The sequence below is a fragment of the Excalfactoria chinensis genome, chromosome 20 (assembly GCF_039878825.1).
Source record: "Excalfactoria chinensis isolate bCotChi1 chromosome 20, bCotChi1.hap2, whole genome shotgun sequence".
Classification (NCBI taxonomy): Eukaryota; Metazoa; Chordata; class Aves; order Galliformes; family Phasianidae; genus Excalfactoria; species Excalfactoria chinensis.
Genome location: NC_092844.1, coordinates 5413870 through 5435228, shown reverse-complemented (window position 1 = coordinate 5435228; position 21359 = coordinate 5413870). Strand labels below are relative to the sequence as shown.

The 21359-nt window shown below is 51.1% G+C and overlaps 1 protein-coding gene across 1 annotated transcript in view; it reads right to left on the bottom strand.

Moving 5' to 3' along the window:
* The window catches only part of PRDM16 (PR/SET domain 16), a 174535-nt gene that overhangs the window by 22478 nt on the left and 130698 nt on the right, over positions 1-21359 (bottom strand). Inside the window, exons 4-5 of the mRNA XM_072354244.1 lie at positions 3734-3868; positions 1158-1260 (exon numbers count right to left, since the gene is read on the bottom strand). Of these exons, the coding sequence (XP_072210345.1) occupies positions 1158-1260; positions 3734-3868 (238 nt within the window). The remainder of the gene's footprint in view (positions 1-1157; positions 1261-3733; positions 3869-21359) is intronic.

Below are 21359 nucleotides of genomic sequence, written 5' to 3'. Positions count from 1 at the left end.
TCTAAAGTTCCATCAGTAACACTCAGGACAAAGCAGGAATGCAAGTGAAAAAAAATAAATCAGTGCCTAATAGCTTTCAGAGAAACCAAGGGGAACACAATTATGTGGCATCTACATGCTAATCTACCAGACTTGAATCTCAAAGGAGTTCAAGTGCCCTACTCAAAATTCCTGCAGTGATAAGGGGTCTGCTGTGTTTGGCTGGGGTTTGGATAAAAGATTTTTATGATAATTATCTTCGCGTGGAACAATTTTGCATTTGCTTTCTTGTTAATTCCGAGGCGAAATGGGGGGTGCAGGCAGCAGGAAGGGAGCATTACCCAAAGTCACCAGTATTAAGAAGTCAAATATTTAACGCCGGCCTGTTATAATTCGAAAGCAATTAGGTGGCAGGAAAAAAAAAAGCACAGGAAGACACAGATGAACGTTACAGAATGGCAAGGATGGAAAACAAGGAGCACGTTTTTTGCACGTCCGCACAAAAGGCCGTTGGAAACAAATGCAAAATGGTGCCGAGTTTCCTTTCCAATGGCTGAGGCAGCAGGACAGCATCACAGTGCATGCAGGAATCAACCACCTCCATGGCCATCCCAAGAAAGAGATTCCCTTCTTTGTATGGGGGGAAAAGCTGAGGCAGTAATTCCAAAGCTGAACTCCTGGTGAGGGAGCAGCTGCTGTTTGGAGAGCCCTGCGTGCACCACGAGAGCCGTTTTGCACTACTGTGTGTGCTGCACTGCCAACCTGAATCCGAGCCATACACGGGCAAAGGAAAATAAATGGGCTATGGGATGGCCAGGTGAAAGGACTCGCATTCTGCCATTCATTCTACAGAGCAACAGTTGCAGCTAAGAGCTCACCCGAGACCCTGCCTTACCAGGAAAGGCCCAACGTGGGCAGCACAAAGGGCCTTTCCATGGCCAGCGTGGTTACTGAGCTCCAGAAATGAGCAGCAAGAGGAAAACACACGAGGAAGCGAGCAGTGCTGGGTGCGAGTGGGGCAGCCCGGGGAACAGTGAACAACCCCAGCCCTGCACCCTGCTGTCAGCGAGACTGAGAGCCATGGGATGCCCTGGGTGGGAGCTGCTGAAGGTGCAAGGCCACCTGGGGCACAGATGGAGGCTCTCACGCAGTGCTGAGGGTGCAGCACACAGCCTTACCTTCCATGCTGGGTGCCATGTTCCCCAGGGAATAGCTGCCTTCCTTGGCACACACCAAGAGCTCTTCTCCCGGCTCGATTTCCTTAATAACCTTATAATAGATCTGCAAAGCAGAAACAGAAATCGAGAGACATGTTAAATATGCAAAGATGTGCGCTTTACATTTTTAACCAATAACTCAAAATTATTCCAGCTAACAGGGGAGGCTGTCACTTGATTTGCATAATTGCTACTAAGAGCTCTTTCTCCTGCCTTTATTTTACTCCGTGCACGTCAAGTTTCATGCCGTTTGGACCACAAAGTAGTATTTACAGTAACAGCCTCTCTCATTCAAATTACACAAAAAATCTTCCCATTGTTTCTCCTACCTCCTCCGTGCTCCGTGGATTCGTTACAGCAAAGGGATGATTAACCTGATGGAACTGAAGCACTCAAGTCCCTGCTTCTCTAAGCCCAAACAGGCCTCGTGATCACACAGCACCACCCTCACACCCTTCTTTGGTGGGTTGTTCCCACCTGGAACCCGAGGACCGCACTCAACACCAGCACACAAACCAGCCCACTGAGCATCCCATCCCCACCAGGGGTGGGATCTGTTTTCAGAGCACACAGAGCTCGGACCCCTCCCAGCCCTGTGCCCCATCTCAGTGCCCTTGTGAGCAGCGAGGAATGGTTTCAATGAGGAAGGAAGCCAGCAAGCACAGCAATAGGAGGTGGGAGTTTGCCATGGCCCCGTGCATCCCAGGGCTCTGTGCCCTCCACCAACCTCTCAGAGTCCATCACACCCCCCCTCCCTCTGCTACAGAACACTGCAAGAACCCAGCGGGCACGAGGCATTAACTGCAAGGATCTTCTTTGCACTCCTCCCAACCGCAACGCACAACATTCTTTTCTGGGATATCAACCAGAGCTCACCCCGAGCAGCTCTCAGCAGCAGCTCACTCTGTGCCTACGGAGAATAAAGCCCCCAAACCATCGCAGCCCGCGGGCACTGCGCCGTTCAACGCTCCCTTTGCTCCCCAGCATCTCCGGACTGAGTTCATTACTCCCCGCAGGTTCACTGCCCGCACCGCAGCCAGCACGCTGCCCCAGCTCCTGCGTTCCCTGAGCACATCCCTACCAGCTCTGGGCTATAGCCGTGCCATTCCTCCAGCGCTGCTCCGGGACTCTCTGGGACCTCCCAACCTCTCACCGCTGCCCCGAGCCCGAACCACAGCCGAACCTCCGAGTGCGGCCGCCCCGTCCGTCCGTCCATCCGTCCGTCCCATCGCAGCGCGTCCCGTCCGGTCCCACCAGGGGGCACGCTCCGCCCGCACAGCCACCAACAGCACCGGGAGGCAAAGAAAGAGCTTCCCAAAGCTTCCCCGGCCCCAAACTCAGCCCTGCCCTGCACACAGCAGAGCCCCAAAACACAAACCACGACCTGAAAGATCCGCCTGGTCCATAGAAGCGCTCACGAGCTTTGCAAGGGAAGAATCCTTCAGCACGACAGCACCTAAATGGTTTCCATCACCGCTGTGCAGCCTCTTTAAGCCCTCAGCCCTCTTTCTGTCCCGAGAACAAAGTTGCTCAGTGGACACGACCACGTTTCTGCAGCAGTTATTTAAGAGATAGAGTCCAGCCCTCATTAATTGTTAGGGAAAGGCTGGATCCTGCTGGAGTCACGTTAATTTCATCAAACATCTCATTATAATCATTAACTTCACCTTGCAATCGTGCTACTGACGATCTAAATCACTTAAAGCTGCTGCATGTCCCCTCCTGTCAGGCCTTTTTAAAGCATCCCTAACACAAACCAAAGCAGCTGCTCGTACCTGAGCTACCCCCATTTTCCACGAGCTGCCTTCCTTTGGATCCACCACAGCATCCCCATCAGCTGCAGGCTGCTCATGCTTTTGTGTTTCCAGCCCTGCCTCCTTTTTGCTGGCTGTAGTCACACCATGACTGCGTTGGGTCTCAAGCGAGAGCTGATATCTGACCTACTGACAGCCTGAGGTTTGTGAAACTCCCAGCTTGGATCGCTGTCCCCACTCCGCTTTTGGATTTGAGTTTCAAACAACTTTACAAAGAATGGCCCTTTAATTCCTGGAATACCCCCATTATCCGCACAGAGAACAAAGGTCACCACAGCTGTGGGACCAACATCAAAACCATTCTACCATCTACACCCCCCCACACCTGCTCCACCATTTCCCCCTGTACCCATCAGGGCTCTCATTTCCCTGCAGACCCCCCCTCCCACCTCTCTGTCACCCAAACCCAACCTGAGCTCGCAGCCTGGCGTTGCATCTGCCCACCACCAGCAGCTCACAGCATCACCTTTCTGTGCTTCTGAAGGCACTGAAATACCACCAGCGGCTCCCACGTGCTTAATGAGCACAACCTGTGTCACAGCAGGTGTTAACACTTCTCACAACCATCCCCACCACAGCTCTGGAAGATGGGGCTGCACTGAGCTCTGCTATGGGCACCGCAGCATCGCTGCTGCACGGGTGGGTGCTGCAGCTGCTCCGTGCTGCTGCTGTGTGCATTGAGTACGAGTGGCAAGGAGTGCAGCAAGGCAGCAGTGCTGTTACCTGGTCGTTGACGTGGCACACGGCGAGGTTCTGCTCAGCACAGGAGCAGGCTGCACGGATGTACTTCAGCCAGGTCCCAGCTCCGCTCTGGTTGGCATCGATGCAGAATTTCTCACTTCCCAGGTCATCAGCAATCTGTGGGCAGCAAGGCAGAGGTCATTGGTTATGGAATGGCAGCCACAGGAGGAAGAAAGAAAGGAGAGTTATTTGCAAGGCGAAATTCCCCCACAAGACATTGCATAGAGAAAGCTGGGAGGTATATAACATTAATAAAGACATTGTGACTTGGAGCAAGATGTATTCCTGAGCTTGTGAACCTTGAGCAAAAGAAAAGGAGAAAGAAGGAAAAAGAGGAACTTTCTCACGTGAACGAGTGCCAGGTCATTGAGAAGGGCCACCAAACATAACCCAAAGCTGAGCCCAGCAGTAAGCACAGCCACGGCGTGCACAGCCCTTCAGCTGTACCCACAATGAAAGGCCCAACACAAGGCAGCGTCCTCCAGGGACACAGAGGCTGACTGACACTGTGGGCTCTTGTTGAGGTCACGGCTCCTTGCTGACCCCAGATGAGCCACACTTGGGCATAAATGGACAGCAGCTCCAATGGAAGCAATGGGTTCCCATCTGGAACTGCAGAGGCTTTGGGTGGCACTGGAAAACCCCCACAGCTCAGCTGATGCTCACCACTGCTCTGCAGCCCCAACACGTGGCTCACAGCTCTGCATCAAAGGGTCCTGAGAGCCCCAAATCACCCGAAACCCTGCGGTGCTGCCGGAGCTTTAGCACCCAAAGTGGAGCTGTGAAATCTCACACAACAAAACGAGAAACAAATGAGTCTGTGTGAACCCTGAGAACTTCAGGCCTTGTTTTTCACACACCCTCGCTGTGCTCCACAAATAGAGCAGCCTCACAAACCACACGGCCCGGCAGTGTCCCTGGATGGCACCCTGCACGTGCCGTGCTTCCCTTGTTCTTCCATCCCCTCATCACTGTCCCGCTCCATCCCACCCCACCAACACCACACTGTGGGTTTCTCATTGATTTCTTTCCTTCATCACCAAACTCAGCTCGTCCCCTCTCTCTGCTGCAGAGGATACGGCCATAAATGCTGGACCCGGACCCAGAGCTGTGGCTGTTCCTCATCCCAGAGCTCCGCAGCCTCATCCACACAGCACTGGGGGGGGGGGTTGGAACCCAAAGGGCTCATTGATCTCACCAAGACTTGTCTTAAGATCAGAAAGGCTGAATTCTGTAGCAAAAGCGATGGAAAAAAAATATTCCCTTGGATTTGTTTTGCACATCATTTGAGGTTTCCTGCTTCTCTAATTTGTGGGCTCTCCGTCGGGTCGTTTCTTCCACGTTTTAATGGGCACAACACCAGAGCCGGCCCATGCAGAGGGGTGCAGCGGGGCTGCGATGCTGAGGGATCTGTCGTCAGTTCACTTAATGGCTTCCCAATGTGTGCAAAGAAACCGAGTGCCCGCAGCTCTGCCATCAGTGCCCCAGCATCCCGGGGCTGTAACATCCCTCCCCAGAAGCTGGAAGTGTAATAAACCTTCTCATCCCATCGTGGCAGGATCAGCCTTTGACAGTTTGGCTGCCGCTCGCGTTTTGTTTGGCAGGAGTTCGAGGGAGATTCTTTTTTTTTTCCTTTTTTAAATTAATTTATTTATCTTTTTTCCCCCCTTTTTTTTTGCTTTAATGACCCACGAGCTGATGGAGAGCAATAAACTGTTGCCGTGAAGAGCTTTGTTGTGTTGCTTTTAAAGAAAGGAGGGAGGGGGGGGGAAGGTGGCTGCCGTGTATGACTGGCAGAAGGAACTGAAACAGAAAGTCCATTCTTGCAATAGATTTCATCCAAGGAAACACCTCTGCCAATGTGTGGACGCAGAGCCCAGATGAACTCCTAAATCCAGCACTCTGCCTGCAATTAACCTGGCGATGTGACAGAGAGTTAATGAGAACCGTGGCACATAAACCAGGGTGTGCAGGGCCAGCACCCACGGGCACGGATGGAGCTTGGTTGGGTCCCCAGCAATGAGGGCATGGAGGAAGGAAAGCCTGATCCCGTGCAGGGAATCTCCAGGTGAACCATTAAAGCAGGAGAAGGCTTTTGAGGCGACGGCAAACATTGATGGCTCAACAAAAGCTCCTTTTTCACTGGTAACGTCATTCATAGCACAACCATTTAAATTCAACAGTAAACCATAAAGAAATGATGCTGGAGTCAAAGCTCGGGGCTGCCTCAGATATTGTACACACAAGTCAAGGAAGGGATTTCCAATCCTTTGTAATATATACACACAGTGACTTTGAAGTTTTCCTCCCCGCAGAAAGAGCTCAGTACGGCGCACTGCTGTATTATTATGCTCCGTTTCGCCTTGTTTCTATAAACCAATTAATTAATGATGTTCTCAGAGCTCCCTAGAAAAGAACAGACGGGAAATGAAGAGGAGCCTGGACCTAATTAAAACAAATCAAGGAGTGCTTATTGGAAGTGGCAGACCCCCATAGGATGTCTGCTCCTCTGGGGCAGGGCTGCCCAAGGTGCCCTCGGTGCTCCTCTCCCCTGCCTTAAATCACTGCTTGTTACTCCAACTTTCTTTTAACAACGTTTTGGAGCTGTGGAACACCACGAACACGTCGGCCTCTTCCGGGTGATTTATGGAAGGCAATGGGTGCCAAAACCGTTTGCCACATTTTATGCGCTGGACAAAGAAGCAGCAGAGCCTTCCCATGCCCGTTCCCAGTGCTAACACCCATCGCAAGGTGCTCTCCTTGTGCAGCTTTATGTCAGCCATGGAAGGACAGGGGGTGATCAGATCCCCATGGAGTATCACCCCAGAGCTCTGCCATCCCTCCCATCAGCTCCATGCGTGCCTGCAGTCCATGTAATGAATAGGTTTGGGGATCTGCCCCAGCACAAGAACTGAAGGTAGAGCTGCCCCTATCACCACCCAGCACTGGAGCCACCCCACCTCCCTGCTCAGCTCCCCCAGCTTGGGCCGCCCACGGGGAGCTCCTGCACAGCACAGCCTGCTTTAGGTTGGCCACAAACCAAACCCACAGAGGCCAACATTTACCGGCAGCAGCGACATCACCACCATCACCAGCCCCTCCTCACGTTTCACCTTGTTGCATCTAACAGCGACCAAGCAGCCAAACCATCTCCATCTGGAAGTGCATTCCCGTTCACATATTAGCTCTAAATGCCTTGAATTTACAGGCCAAAAGTGTGCGTTCCTGCTGCTTAAGCCGTGACCTTACACACTCTGAGCAAAGATATTAAAAGAGAAAGAACGGAGCCAATTCTCCCCCCCCCAAAACCCCAAACCCCACAGCTGCACCGCGCTCCCCCAGCACAGGAACCCCCCCTGGGGTGCCACTCTGCACAAGGAAACAGCCCCCGGAGCCCTTTTAGATCACACACACCTCTCGTGTTCTTTAGAAGGTGTGAATTAGATGAGCTTGTGAACCGGGTTGGCACCGAGAGAAAGAATGGAAGGATATGGGGGCTTCACTTTGGAGCCACTCAGCGGGCTGAAAGCAGGAACAGCAGCTCCTGCTTAAAGGGCTCTGCAAACAAAGCAGCCATCCCACACCGAGCCAGCAGCAGCGTTCGGATGGAGTACCGATGCACTGAGCATCTCCCATACAGCCGAGACGTGACATTGCTTTCTAGTTGGTATTTACCCAAAACATGACCAAAAAAGGTGCACAGTGAGGCACTGCAACCTGCAGCCATCCCACAGCAGCAGCTTCTGCCACTGAGATGCACCCTGCACAGAGCTGCATCCTGCACAGGAGCTGCATCCTGCATGGGGGCTGCATCTTGCAGTTACTGCCATGCACACCTGCAGCCTTGCCCACTGAGAGCAGCAGGTATCAGCATGCAGCTGGGGCTGCTGGGATAGAAGGGTGGCCATCCCACCAGGGGGGCTTTGGGTGGCATCTCCTCAGCAAAGGCCAAAGTAATTTGACTGTTATCCTCAAACACATGGAAATCTCCTGGATTTTTTTTTTAGGTAAGCTCTAGAATGCCGTCAAAACTCTTCATTAAGACTTAATCCTACAGCCTTAAAACAACCTAATAGAGCAGTATTTCCATGGCAGAAATGAGCCCTGTCTGTATCTGGCAGCCCCTCCAGTTCTCTAAGGATGAACATAAATTCAATCCGACCAAATTAAAGCTGAATGTCCATAAGCCACGTAACACATTAATTGGGGCTATGAATGGTTTTGGAGGAGCTGCAGGGCATGCCTGCTTTGCACCCTGCTGCAGCAATGACTCCAGCAGTGATGCATTTGTGCTGATGCTGTCAGAAAGAAGTTCCTTTCCTCTACTGCATTAGCATGGGAATGCAACACATCCAAACCCTCCCCACGGCCGTTCTGCCCTGGGATGAATTCTGAACATGCCTGCACCGGGGAGGGCCGTTTCATTTCCAAGCCTTATCCACACGATGAAACAACATTTTCAGCAGATAAATGCCCATAAATCTCTATGCCTTATTATGACCGCCGGCTAACGAGCAGGAGCTGAGTGTGAGCTGTGCCCCAACATGGGGCTGCAATAACACACCAAGAACAGAGCCGGGGCCGAGTGCCACAGGTGCACTAATATAGGCATTAGTGAATGATTAGGCCTCGTAAAATATATGAATGCTGTTTCTTTAAGAAGCCATAAAGTTTTATTGAGGAAAAAATCCATGTGTAAGGCTTTGGGTTCGTTTCATGCGGTCATTCAGAATTTCACTCATTTCTGACAGGACTATGATAATTAAAACTGCGGCCCGGGTCTGGTTTCCATAAAGTCCATCTGGCCTTCCTCGATGGAGAGGTTGGAAGTATGTAATTGCCCGGGCAGCAAATAACTATTTTGCCATCCGCGGTTTAATTTTGTCCATGCAGCAGGGGAGCCAAGTCAGAGGGGCAAAGATCATTACCACGGAGAGGGGAAGAGGGGCTCCCAGCAGCCTGCTGGCCATGTTTGTTGAAATGCTTGACACCGACGGGCCCCATTAATGCACGGGTTAGATACAATCTGTGGAAAAGGGTCTATTATAAAGGGATTATTTGGAAGTGTTCTGTAGGTGGGGGTGGGTGTGATTGAAGGACTTAAAACTGTTACATTAACCCTTAGGGCACTCGGAGCGGTAACAAACCTGGCATTAAAGGGCTGGTGTTTGTCACCATGTCTTCACTTCCCTCCTTCCCCGCCACAAGGTCAAAGGGATTAACAGCATCCACAATGCGCTCAGCCGCGTGCTGAAGGCGCAGCTCGTTGCTGCCCGCTCTGCAGCAGCAGCCAGCTCCCTCTGCTCCCCAAACGGAACCATTAAGCAAGGAAACAAATCCCCAGCCAAAGACAGCAGCAATTACAGCCTCGGACACACCGGGGTGCACTCACAAGTGAGCCAAAAGAAAGTCAACACAATGCAGAGGTGACAGGAGATGCTGCAGAGCACCGCTCCAATGTCCCAGATGCCTCTTCCCTGTGTTGGCTACTAAGCACAGCAGCAGCATTGGGAATGCCCCAGCTTTGTACTAACTGGCTTTTCTGCTCCCTTCTGTTCAACAGCAAGTCCAACACACGCATTTCCTCTTGGCTGAGGATGAGGCACTGCCAGGCCAACCATCCATGACGATGGGCTCTTTCCCACTTGGGTTATTCTATGACACTATGAAATACTCACCGTTAACAAAGGGTTCTGCAGAGCGCTGATCAAAATAACATAAATTAGGAGAAAAAAAACCAACCACACAAGGTTTTAAAACCTTCCTTTTTCAGCACATGGGCCCAATCCCCCATAGCTCAAAGGGGTGAAGTCTTGACGAGTGCTAACATGGTAGCACTCTACAGCGCGTGCTGTAGCCAACCATGAAGCCAACTAGCCACACTCTCACCTAACAAACCCAACCAGCCATGCTCCAACCTAAACAGCTCCAAACACAGCCCCATTGCAACCCCATGGCACAGTCATCCCAATGGGGCACAACACCTCCCAGCAAACCCCACCGCTGCTGGGACAGCTCTCAGACAACGGCCCCTCTTTTTTCCTCTGCCAAAGCCTGCGTCAAAATCACAATCAATCTTGGAAATGGCACTACAAAATACACCTAAAAACGCTGCCGATGGATTACAGCTCTGACTTTTCTAAATCCAAGGGAGAGCCATTTTGGGAAGCAAAGTAAGCGCCAAAAAATCCTGAAAAAGGTCTCTCAGAAGGGGAAGAAAAAAAAACCAACACCCAAATAAATAAATAATAAAGGACCAGAATAAAAGAAGCTGTGAAAGTTTATGAGGATAAACACTGATGACAGGTGGAGTAGAAGCTGAAACCCGAACTCGAAAGTAACTGCAAATAAAGATTTGTTACAGATGGTTTTAATATGACCTAACGCTGGGATGCCAGCTACAGTATCACTTTTTCCTGTAGGTTGGACAAAACTAATAACACGGTTATGGAAACACGCTGCCCTAGCACAGATACATGAGGAATAAATGGCATTTCATACACGCCGTCCTCCTCGGAGGGCAGACAGGATCAATAAAGAGCTGCTAAAGAGGCACAGGGCTGCAGTGCATGGATATGAGCTGCAGGGAGGGAAAGTTGGGGTGGGTTGGGGAGAGCCCACCCTACAGCCAGGGGTGGGTAGGGGCTGTGCCAACCATCTTTTGACCCTGGAAAAGAATCCTTCTCTATTTTCTAAAGGCTGCATTGGTTTGGATTGCGTTATATCCTCTCTGCTCCCTTGGCATCGTCACCATGCTGCCATCACAAGGAAAGAAGTAAGGCAAAAATGATATGAATCACATCCAGTTCCCTTCTGTAAGGTCGAAACCTCTCCCATGAGTGCTGGTGCAATGGCACAAACACAGCACTGAGAAACCTCACCTTGGCCAGGGATAGGTGTAAAAGGAGCCGACGCTCTCAGTGGTTCTACATACCCTTACAACAGGCAGATGAAGACCCATCCATCAGACTGTGCCCACAGCACCAGCAATTGTAAAACTTTACCACTCACTTTTGTTTTACGCTCGATTGACTTTTATTACCAGCTCCACAGAATAAAGCAGAGAATTAGAAACAGTCATTTTGGGGAAGGAAAATAAAAGTATGTTATGAGACGAGGGGTTGCATTCCCCGGCAACCTACAAGTGCTGAGAACAACCATAGCCTCAAACACACACACACACACCAACTCACAGCTCAGAGAAGCAGCCTTACCTCCTGTGCTTGCCCACGGAGCCCCAGGATGGCATCCAAGAGATGCACCGACAGCACCCAGCTCAGCACTCGGTGCTGAAGACGACCCAACTGCCCACCATCACTAAGGGTGGTGCTTTCAACACGTACCCAAGCAACCCCTTTCCCAGGAATACAGGTGGGCAAAGAGGAAGCCAAAGCTTTCTGCGTTTCCTTTAACTCCTGATGCTTATTTCCCAAACTTCTCTGAGCGCTTTGCTGGGGTCGGGGCGATCATCCGGGGACGCCCAACGCGTGGCTTCAGCACGGCCACGCTCCCCCTTGGGATGGCTGTGTATGGGGGGGGGGGGACATATTTAGGGCCTGAATGGTTTGACAGTCATGATTAATACCCTGCATTAGGAGATTCCAGCGAAGGTATTCAGGAGCACGCTGTGCAGTTTGGTTCTCATCAGATGGTCGGGTCTGCGGGCCTATTAAAAACAGCAGGAGAGCTGCAGACTTAATCACAGAGGCTGGGCCTGCGGCGGGAGGAAGCGCGAGGCAGACGTGGATGCAGGCATGGCCACGGAGGGGCTCACAAACCCACACCCCCAGCGTGGAGATGGACCCCTGGAACCCACTGCTATTTCTTATAGTCAGTCCACCATTAAATACCAAAAACCACAGCAAGTGGAGATCACACGCATGTCCCATCTATCGCCTTCCTGAATGCACATCATTTAGAACATCAGACAGGAGCAATAGCAGTAGCTTTGACACGAAGCACTGATAGTGCATTGCTCAGCTGATAACTGCTGAGCCCGGGGCCTGCAGCACACACCAGCAGCTGGGGATGACCGCCGCCTTCTGCTGCTGCAAAGGGTGCTGAGCTGCACAGTGCTGAGCAGATGGGGCTGCCCCATCCCCAGCAGTGCAGCACTCACATGTAAACCCAAGTCGGCATTAGGAACCCAACACCACACGACCGGAGTGCAACAAAGCTCCTGAGGTGTTCAAAGTCTCAAAATCCCCCCCTTTTTTTTTCTCTTTCTTTTTTTTTGGTTGTCTGAATATCAACAAACCCAAAACAATAATTAATTCTTCTCCAGCGCGCAGACCCAGTTCAGTAACAAGCACTAAAAATACATCTGAACCTCAGAAACAAGAGAGGAGGCGCGGAGCACTTTGAAAGTTTGCTCCCGTGATTAAATAAATTAGAGCTGAGCTGCTAAGAAGGGAAGGACCGAAAGTTCAATGCCAGCAGGACGGGGCTGCCAGCTCCTCCTGCCTTATTATAAAACAGGGGAAAAGCAGCACTTTGTAACAGATCTCCAAATTCCAGGCGGTTTTTCCCTTTTGTTTTTAATTGAGAATGGGATTCTCGCTTTGAGAACACGTGGTTTGTGAGCTGGGCAGAGGTGGTGCCCCCTCGTCCCGCTGCATGGAGTGGGATGAGCTGCTTGGATGCACCCTCACTGCTTCCATTGGGTGCTGGGGCGCAGCGGGCAGCAGGCAAACACGGCACCGCGCTCCTGCGCTGCCCGCCGCTATCTGCGCATTGTTTGGATTTGCAGGTTATCAGCGGGGCTGCAACTTGGGCTATGACCTCATTAACTGATGTGGCCACATCAGCACCTCTGCGCGGCGTTATCACTCATCGTGTGTCATAAAGCAGCGCGCTGACACCTCCCTGAATGCCGCCTGTATCTTATCTCCTGCGGGGACAGGACCCTCGCGGGGAGACAGCGCGCGGCCAGGAATGCAGGAGGAGACAAGTTCAGCAGCGGCAGCCGACGGGGGATGATTTCTCAAACAAACACCGATGGGGGAAATTAATGGGCTTGGGTTCGCTGCTGACAGTGTGGGGCAGAGCTACGTTGACTTCTGACTGCTATAATTTAAGAGTTATTACTGTAATTTCAGAGCAGAGCTACTGGGATGCTTCCATCGGTGTGTCCGGAACGGAGGCGCTTCGCTCCCAAAGCATCGCCGGCACAACGCCCAGTTCCTCCCATGGACAAACCCAGGACGTGGCCTCACAGCCCCGCAGGAACAAAGCCCCGTGTTCTTTGCAGTCCTGCTCACAGCTGTGAGCCATGAATAGGAAAGGTGATCCGCAGCCCACAGCGCCGGGATGACAAAACTCCAGGCAAGCTCCCCGATGCACCACTGCCTTCCTGTGCAGCGTTGGGAACTTCAGTGATTGTTTCTCTTAAGCTCATCTCTAAGATTGTGTTGGCAGCCTCTTTGTTCCAGCCTTTCTCCGACCCATTCCCTGCACCCATCCCCATGGTGCAGCACTGAGCATCCCAATGCATGGTTCACCCAGAGCTGGAGCAACCACATGCTGCCACTGCTTTGTGCCAGCAAATGCCAAAAGGTGCTATGTGCAGGCAGCACTTGGGGCTAGGAGCAAATTAATGAGCAAGAAGCCCTGTAAAGTGCATCATGTTGCTGTCGGTGCCCAATGCTGCCTGATTGCTACCCAGCACTGCAGGGTGAGCTAAGTTAGCTTGTGCAAATCGGGCAGCAAAAATCCATGCAGAGAGCGCTTGGTGGCTCTCCCCCTAAATACAATTCATCTGTCATGGCCGGGTGCTTTCTTACCATTTACAATCTGTGGAGACTTAGAAGATCATAAATGATCTAGCCAGGAAAGCCCAACCTATGGGGTCTAATGGTTGTAAAGCTCTCAAGTGTGACCACTTGGTCCCCAGTAGCTGAACTAGGAACTATCACCCTCTATATCCTTCTCTTATCCAAGAACTGTCATTGAGTCTGGGGACCAGAAGATCCCCTACAATCAACACTGGGATAAAAACACTCCACTGTGCCTTTTCCAGACTTGAACCCAGATCTTCTATTAAACCACATTAACCTAAACATCCTCCCTTTATTTCTCCCCTGCTGGGTAACATGGTGTTGGAACATGAGCTGCCAGAAAAGCTCAGTGTCCTGCTGAAAGCTGCAGTGGAAGCTGGCCTGATGCACTGAGCAGAAAGCAGGAGCACATTGGGCAGACACATTTTGCAGGGATTCAATGTGTTGGGACCAGCCCTATGACTTCCTCTCAAAGGGTATAAACAAAAGCAAAACACCATAAACGTTTCCCATGCCTACCATGCCAGGAAAAGCTTTTCAGATTTGAAAAGCAAAGTCAAACTTAAATAAAATACAACACACCAAAACCATGCTGCTCTCAGAAGGTCCCACTTCAGTTGAAGCGCATCACAAAGACCGCATTGTTCCCAGCTGGGCATCCTCAATGCACCCTTGTGCACTCCAGGCTGTGCTGGCGGGTGGGCTCAGCATAGATGCAGCCCTGCAGCTCTCAGCCCTCAGCATCACAGCCTCAGTGTGGGGTTTGCAGGCGGCCACTTGCCACCATCCACCCCTATGGACCATGCTGTAGCAGTGGTGAGCTCTGGGACCCAACAGGGATGCCACTGAGGGTCCTGCTGTGCATCCTCGTGGTGACACAGCCAACTCTCTGTCTCTGTGCACTTATCCTGAGCCATCAGCTTTGAGCATTTACCCACGTGAGGTCACCACCTGTTACTCCAAAGAGACTGTTCTGTTTTCCCAATGCCCATCCAAAAGAACACGTTCCCAGCGAACCACGATGCTCAGTTAATAATTCAGCACCGCGCCACCCATCCGATTTTCTGAACCAAAATGTGATCAATGGGAAAACAATGGTTTTACTGAGCTTTCCATTCGTTGCATTTCCTATATCCCCAAAATGGGGATGGACCGTTTCCTCTCCGACACTCAGAGCTGCGCTGTGAACACCCAGAAAGCCCCCAGTGCTCACTAAGGTGGGATCCCACCTTCCCCATTCCCTTCAGTTCCGTGTAACCTCGCAGGTGTGGGTGGATTTATTTTTTCTCTTCTTTTTTTTTTCCCTTAGAGATTGATTACATGCTAAGCAGGGTTTCTTTAGCGAGCACTCACATCTCTAATTATTAGCACTGCCAACTTTTCCAGCACAATGCTCAGTGTCAGATAAACGAAATCTGTTCCTGTCTGTTCTGTAACTGATATCAGCTCCATAGTGACAGTCCCTGACCTCAGGACCCCGCGCTTTGTGCGCTGCTACATCTTTACTCTGTTGAGAATGGGCTCCATGCACATCAGAACGCCACCGATATTAATTAAATTACAGAATGCTCTTATCGTTCTGCTGAATAATGGCCTTTTTCAAGCAGCCCTGAGTAGCCTCAGAGATGCTCTCCTACAGACAGCATTCAAAATATTGCATTTCCTATGCTTTCTTTCACCTTATCCATCTGACACGGAGACTACTGCACTCAGAAACCCGTTACCAACCTGTCCATAAGCAGCAAGTACTCTGCAGACATGCATTAAGACTCTACACGAGCCTTTTCCTACTAGAAAAAGAATGGCAATTATTAGGCACCTGTAGGAGCCTCCTGCAACACGGGTAAGCTACTGGAGCCAAGGGAGAACACCGTTACGAGGGGATTCCTAAAGCATGATGTGTGCGTTTCTTTTCAGTGCTGTCCAAACCCAGAGGGTGTGCTCAGAACGGAGACGTTCCCTTCCAAACGTTGGCAGCCAGGTCTCCGTGTCGCAGCACTGAGAGCTCTCTGGCTCGCTTTCCACTGATGACTGCTATGTGACATTCTGTAATTACTCATAAGAGGATTGGCCAACGCCAGCCAGCTCCATCTGCAGGCCTTGAACCAAGCAAACGCTTGGCTGATTCAGGGGCAGCAGAGGGCCCAACCTTTGTCATTGACTTCAAAGAACTACTACACCTTTTCTTCGTAGTCCCGTTAGATGTTTCCTTACGTTCATGACTGGATAAACGCACATAATTTCAGCCCTCTGGATTTCTGTACGGATGGAGGCGTTTGCCATCTTGGGTGCCATTTGGAAGATGCTGACTCCCAGAAACTGAGCTCTGGAGGTGTGAGATTAAAGCCTAACACCAAGGCTGGGGTGGATATTTAAGGGCAGTCACATAATACTGACCCGCATTTCCCTTTCCTAAGAAGCACCTTCTGTAAATAGGCAGTGAAATAACCCAACGTGACACGTTCAGCAATGTGCATGATTTTCCACAGGGGTTTCCTCTCAGATTAGTGTGTCCAGACTTAAAGGTTAAATTCCAGAGGTCTGCAGCACTGCTGGGCTCCTCCAAAGCCGCGTTTGTTTTCACTGTTAAATAATTTTTAAGCAATTTGCTCCTGAATGGCAATGAAACCACCTTTCTCATGGAATCCAAAGGGCCATTTTGCATATTCCATGGCCTTGGCTCCATCCCCAAAGCAGGGAAATACCCATAGCACACGTTCCTGCCTCGTTAATAGGAAACTTTAGCAAAAATACTTCCTGCTTCCCACTGACGGAGGCTGATGCACAAGGCAGAAAGCCCTGCACAGAGTGACAGTGGCTATGGGGATGCAAGGGGGACGAGATGGGGCCAGAAGCCAACGGGTGAAACTGGCTTTGGGTAGGTTTGTGCCATTGCTTTTCAACCTGCTGGGAGGTCTGCAGAGCTGCCATTTGCTCATTTTTATACTGCAGATAGATCACCATGACTGCTGTGATACAACACACTGAGAACAGCAGCCCCGAGCTCCTATATTGTTAATATAAAACAAACATAATTGCCCTTCATGGGTGACAAGAGACTAGGCTGATGTTGATGACCAGTAGGGTTGTTCTCCAGCCCCAGCCTTTCCACCTCTCATGGAACAACACTGATGCTCTTTCCCTACCGACGTTGGACCCACGTGGTTCAGATATTGGTTCCATTGACCCCTGCAGCCAACAGTGAGTTGGTGAAACACACGTCACCACGCTGTCCTTCCTCCCCAAACTCTTTTTCCACAACTTCTTTCCACCACAGTTATTAAAGGCATGTTGATTACTTGTGTAATTGACCGGTGCTGCTGGTAACAACACGGCAGACTAATTGAAATGTATGAGAAACAATTACGAGTAATTGGAATCAATTAATTGATGATTTTCTTGGGAACTGCCGCTTGATGCAGGCAAATTCTAATTACATTTACCCAGCCTAGAAAGAAATCTGAAATCCCACTGTAGATTTTGAAGCAATCCTGTGCTGTTTCCACCTGAGCAGCTGCAGCTGATGATGGCAGCAACTGCAGCAAAGCAGCAGAAATAGCCCATGTGGGGGGAAAGGCATTTCCTTGTCAGGCATCCCAGGGAGCTGCAGGGCAGGGTCCCACCTTGATCTGCAAACGGGAACACGAGGAACGGGTGCAGGATCCCACTGCAATTCACTATCAAGGATTGAGCAGGAGCTTGTCCCAGAACCCAGCATCAGATAAAAGTGACATGAAAGCATTTCTGCTTGCCACGCTCAGGGCTCCTCGCGTCCTGTGGGGCAGTGAGAGCTGACAGTGCACAGTGGCCACCAAATTGCTGGGCAAAATATGTCATGTACAAGATAGCGCCAAGAGCCCGCGTCGAACAAAGTGTCCGAGCTCCTTTGAACTCGCGATGAGCTGTGTGTGTTTTCTCCTCTTTATTTCTGTCACTGCTCCAGACCCTGAGGCAGGTGGTATAAAAAAACATCGAGGCAGGGCTGCAAGGAGCAGCAGACACTTGGTCTGGGGGCAAAGAGAGGAGAACAGACGTTTGGTGTTGCAGCTGATCCAGGTGGGGTCCCATGATGCATGGTGGGATGGGGTTGGATTGGATAGTCTTAAGAGCTCTTTTCCAACCTTAATGATTCTATGTGTTCTATTCCACAGCAGAGGATTTCAGCTTTGCTTTCATCTCTCTTAATTGGTTTATCACCTTTCCAGGCAGCTCGAGCAAACCTGAGCGTTAATCTGGAACAAATGATGCAGAAGACATTGCTCCCAGCCAGCAGGAAGGAAAACGCCCCAGTTTGAGGCACACTCCCTGTAGGAAGGCAGACCCTGCTCAAAGCGGGGCATCCCCCCTTGGTGCTCCTTCCTCACCCCAGCACTGCCCACTGCAGCAGCCCTGTGCTGGTGTGATGGACCTCCCACACCCAGCAGTGATTCCAGCACTGCCTGCCCTGCTCTCCCCTCCCATCCCACTCTGACCAGTTTTCCTTACTTCTTTTTTTCCTTCCTTTTCTTTCTTGCCCCCCCCCCCTCTTTGTCCCCCCCCGCCCTGGAACCTGCAGAAACAGCAGCACGAGGCAATTTAACTTTGCATTCAAGCTTCTACGATAACAGGTTATCTACATAGCAGCCTGCAGGTCGGGCCTCCCATCATGAGAGATGCCTGGCAGCTGACTGAAAGCTGATTCCTGTCAGAAGCTATTTTCTCTCGGAGACAGAGGAGACATTGTGCCCCTCGGTGCTCGAGTGTGGCCCCGGCCACTGCCAAAAGACCACCTTTTTTTTTTCCCTTGCTGAGACAAAACAGAATCCCCCCGCTGTCAGCTCTATCTGGAGCTGCTGAAAGGAGATGTATAAGCCCGGTAATACTGTCGAGGAGATAACTGTCAAACGGCCTGAAAACCCACTGCCTGTCTGCCTAGAGGAGGGATGGGAGCACCAGCGAGGCCACAGCTCAGTGCTCAACAGCTCCTGGCATCTGTGAGGTCTCCCTTTTAGCCGCCCTTAATACCCTGCTGAAAGGAAGCCTGTGTGCTGCTGCGGGATGCGGGCTCTGGTTGAGCATCCTTGGGTGTGTGGGGTCCACACTCTGTGCTGGGAGCCTTGGGCATGACCATGGGGCCCTCAGACTCAGTCCCAGGCTGAGGATGCAGTCCTTCCTTGCAGCTGTATGTGGAAACAGTGCAAAGGTTGGTGCCAGCGTGCCATGCTCCCATCCCTGTGCTGCTCGTCCCGGCCAGCAACCCAAGGTATTTCAACTGGGAGGAAATAAAACAGCACGCTGCACAAACAAGTATGTTAACCAGATATGCAGTAGGAAACAAACAAACAGAAACCTCACTCCGGGAAAATAAAGTTAAACTGCTTTTACAGCACTGCAAGGAGGAAGTTCATCAGGTTACATAAAGGATACAGCGAATGCTCCTCGCTTTATATAGTGCTTAAGGATGAAGTGAAAGCAAATCCCATCAGCAAGAAAAGCACAGCAGTGTCCTGCCCCACAGAGTACTCAATGCAGAGGAAGAAGGATGACCACGACACCCTCCCACCAACCCCTGGGTAAAATCAGCACCGGTTGGGTATCACACAGTGGTGCTCAGAATGGATCGCTAGCAGGGAGGCTCTGCTCCCCAAAGACACTTCTGCACCAAAAGGTCCTTTTTGCTGCCCAAAGCTCTTGGCAGGCTTAGAGACCTGGAGCCCTTGCCTTACGTACAGCAGACAGCTTTCCTTTGGGCCGGGAGGGTTTGCACAGGCTCCAGATGCTCGGATTGCCCCTGAGCTTTGCTCTGTAACCTTCTGTTCTCAATGGGAATGTTTTGTGCTCAGCCCATCACGCTTGGCACTGCCCCACCGTGGCAGGAGGGCAGAGCCCACCAGCATCCCATTGAGTCTGCTGGAAACTGGAGTCGGAGAGGCGTGGGGACACGGCGCTCAAACCATCACAATGGAGACCTCAATCCACAGAGTGATTAATCAGATCCCTTCCTTTTGTTTTCACAAATGATAAGTACATCCAGTTGGTTTATGTGGATTGTGCCTGCAGGGATTCCTTCCTCCTCAGCCCCGTGTGAGCTCTGGGATGGCTGCAGGCCAGAGCCAAGCAAACACTGCATCTTGGATTATGTCAACTTGTATGTTTATTTCTTTTCTCCGGGTAAGAAGAAAAAAAACCCGCTCTGTAAGGAATTGCTGCTTTCACTGTTTAGTTCTGCTTTCCCCGCACTTAACCACAACGTCATTATCAAAGCATCCCTCAGTAAGTAATCTGCAAACTCCTCTGTCTCCAACTCCAGCACGGCCGGCCCCTTCCAATGACTGAATGGAAAGAACAACCTTTGCTCGCAGCGTCTGCCCCACAAATCACTTTTACGTTGCAGATTCGTGTACGTTTACGCACCCAGCAGTGGAGAAGGCACTTCAGTGCTTATCAGCTGCAATAAAGGAGAGAGGAACGTTGGGGCTTTGGTGCTGGGGCTTGGCTGTTAGCCATGGAGAAGCCCGGATCAGGCTAAGAAATGCCTCTTAGACATCACTCTGTAAGAGATCACATTGTTAGGCACGGTGGCAAAAGGCTGTAAATAGAGCAAAGCCTCTATGAGGTTCCTGGACAGTCCTGACATGGGGCTTGTATGGCCCTGGGTTACTGAGTGAGGAACTGCACTCCCTTCTCCGCGTCCCCATGCAATAATGGCAGACACTATCACTGCAGCTCGGCTTCGAGCAGCAAGGCAGATTAAACACCAGCTCTCCCATAGGTGGGAAGTGGCAAAAAGCTGCTGATCTGCAGCCTGGGCCGAGCCAGGAAGCCTGCTGTTCAGCTAAAGCCCCGTGATACGTATGGGGAGAGTGTTATCTAAACCACCAGGACAACTATAAAATATCTTAACAGCTTCTGCTGCTTAGCTGGAAGCAGGGCTCCCCTCGTATCTAATATGAAACAAGTGGCCCAGCCTGTGAAAGGCAGCTCTATATTCTGAGGCCGCAGCGGCTGGAAGCTATGGGGTCGTCTCAGAAGCTCTCAATTGTTTTTAAATTCTGTTTTTACAAGGAGCGTGAGATTTATAGGCTCTTGAGGGGAAGAAAATGATGTAACTTGAGTAAATCAACAGGCCATTTATTCCTGGCCCTGTTTCCTCTCTGTCGCTGTGCTCTGGAAGCAGCCCGACCCCAGAGGCTGTGCAGTCCTACAGAGCCTTGCATGGCCCCATATGGCCCCATACAGCCCCACATTGTCCCACACGGCTCCACACAAGCCCAGATGGCCCCACGTGGAACCATGAGATGGCAGCTGCTTGCGGCTCCTGGCTTTTGCCTCCCTGCAGATCTTTGCCCCACTGAGTGCAGGGCAGGATGCTGCATGGGGTGGGCATCAGCACCAGCAAAGGGGAGCAGAGCCCGGGCAGCACACACTTGGCAATGACTTATTTCACAGAACCAAATCCAAAGAGCCAAAATTCCACTCTGAAAGCAGCTCTGCCCACAGGCTCCAAATTAGAAGAACATTTTAACCTTTGCACCCTTCAAATTTCAAGCCTTGTTACCGTCCCCTAATCCGCTCCCTTCACCTCGAGCAGAGAAGGAAATTTCCTTTTCTGTAAGCACAGTTTGGCCGATCCACACTGTAAATGGGAGACCTTTACTCCCCCATCTCTCCTTTTTCAGCTCTCTGCCCATTCAACGGAGCAAAACCCCTTTTGTTCCCCGCTGACACACAGCTGCCTTCACGTTGCGGGCAATGTTACCGCTCAGGTCAGGCAGCCAGGTTGACCCCTCACCTTTGACAGTGATCTTTATCTAGGCTCCATCTTAATTATTTATCTCAGGAAGGTCAGAAAG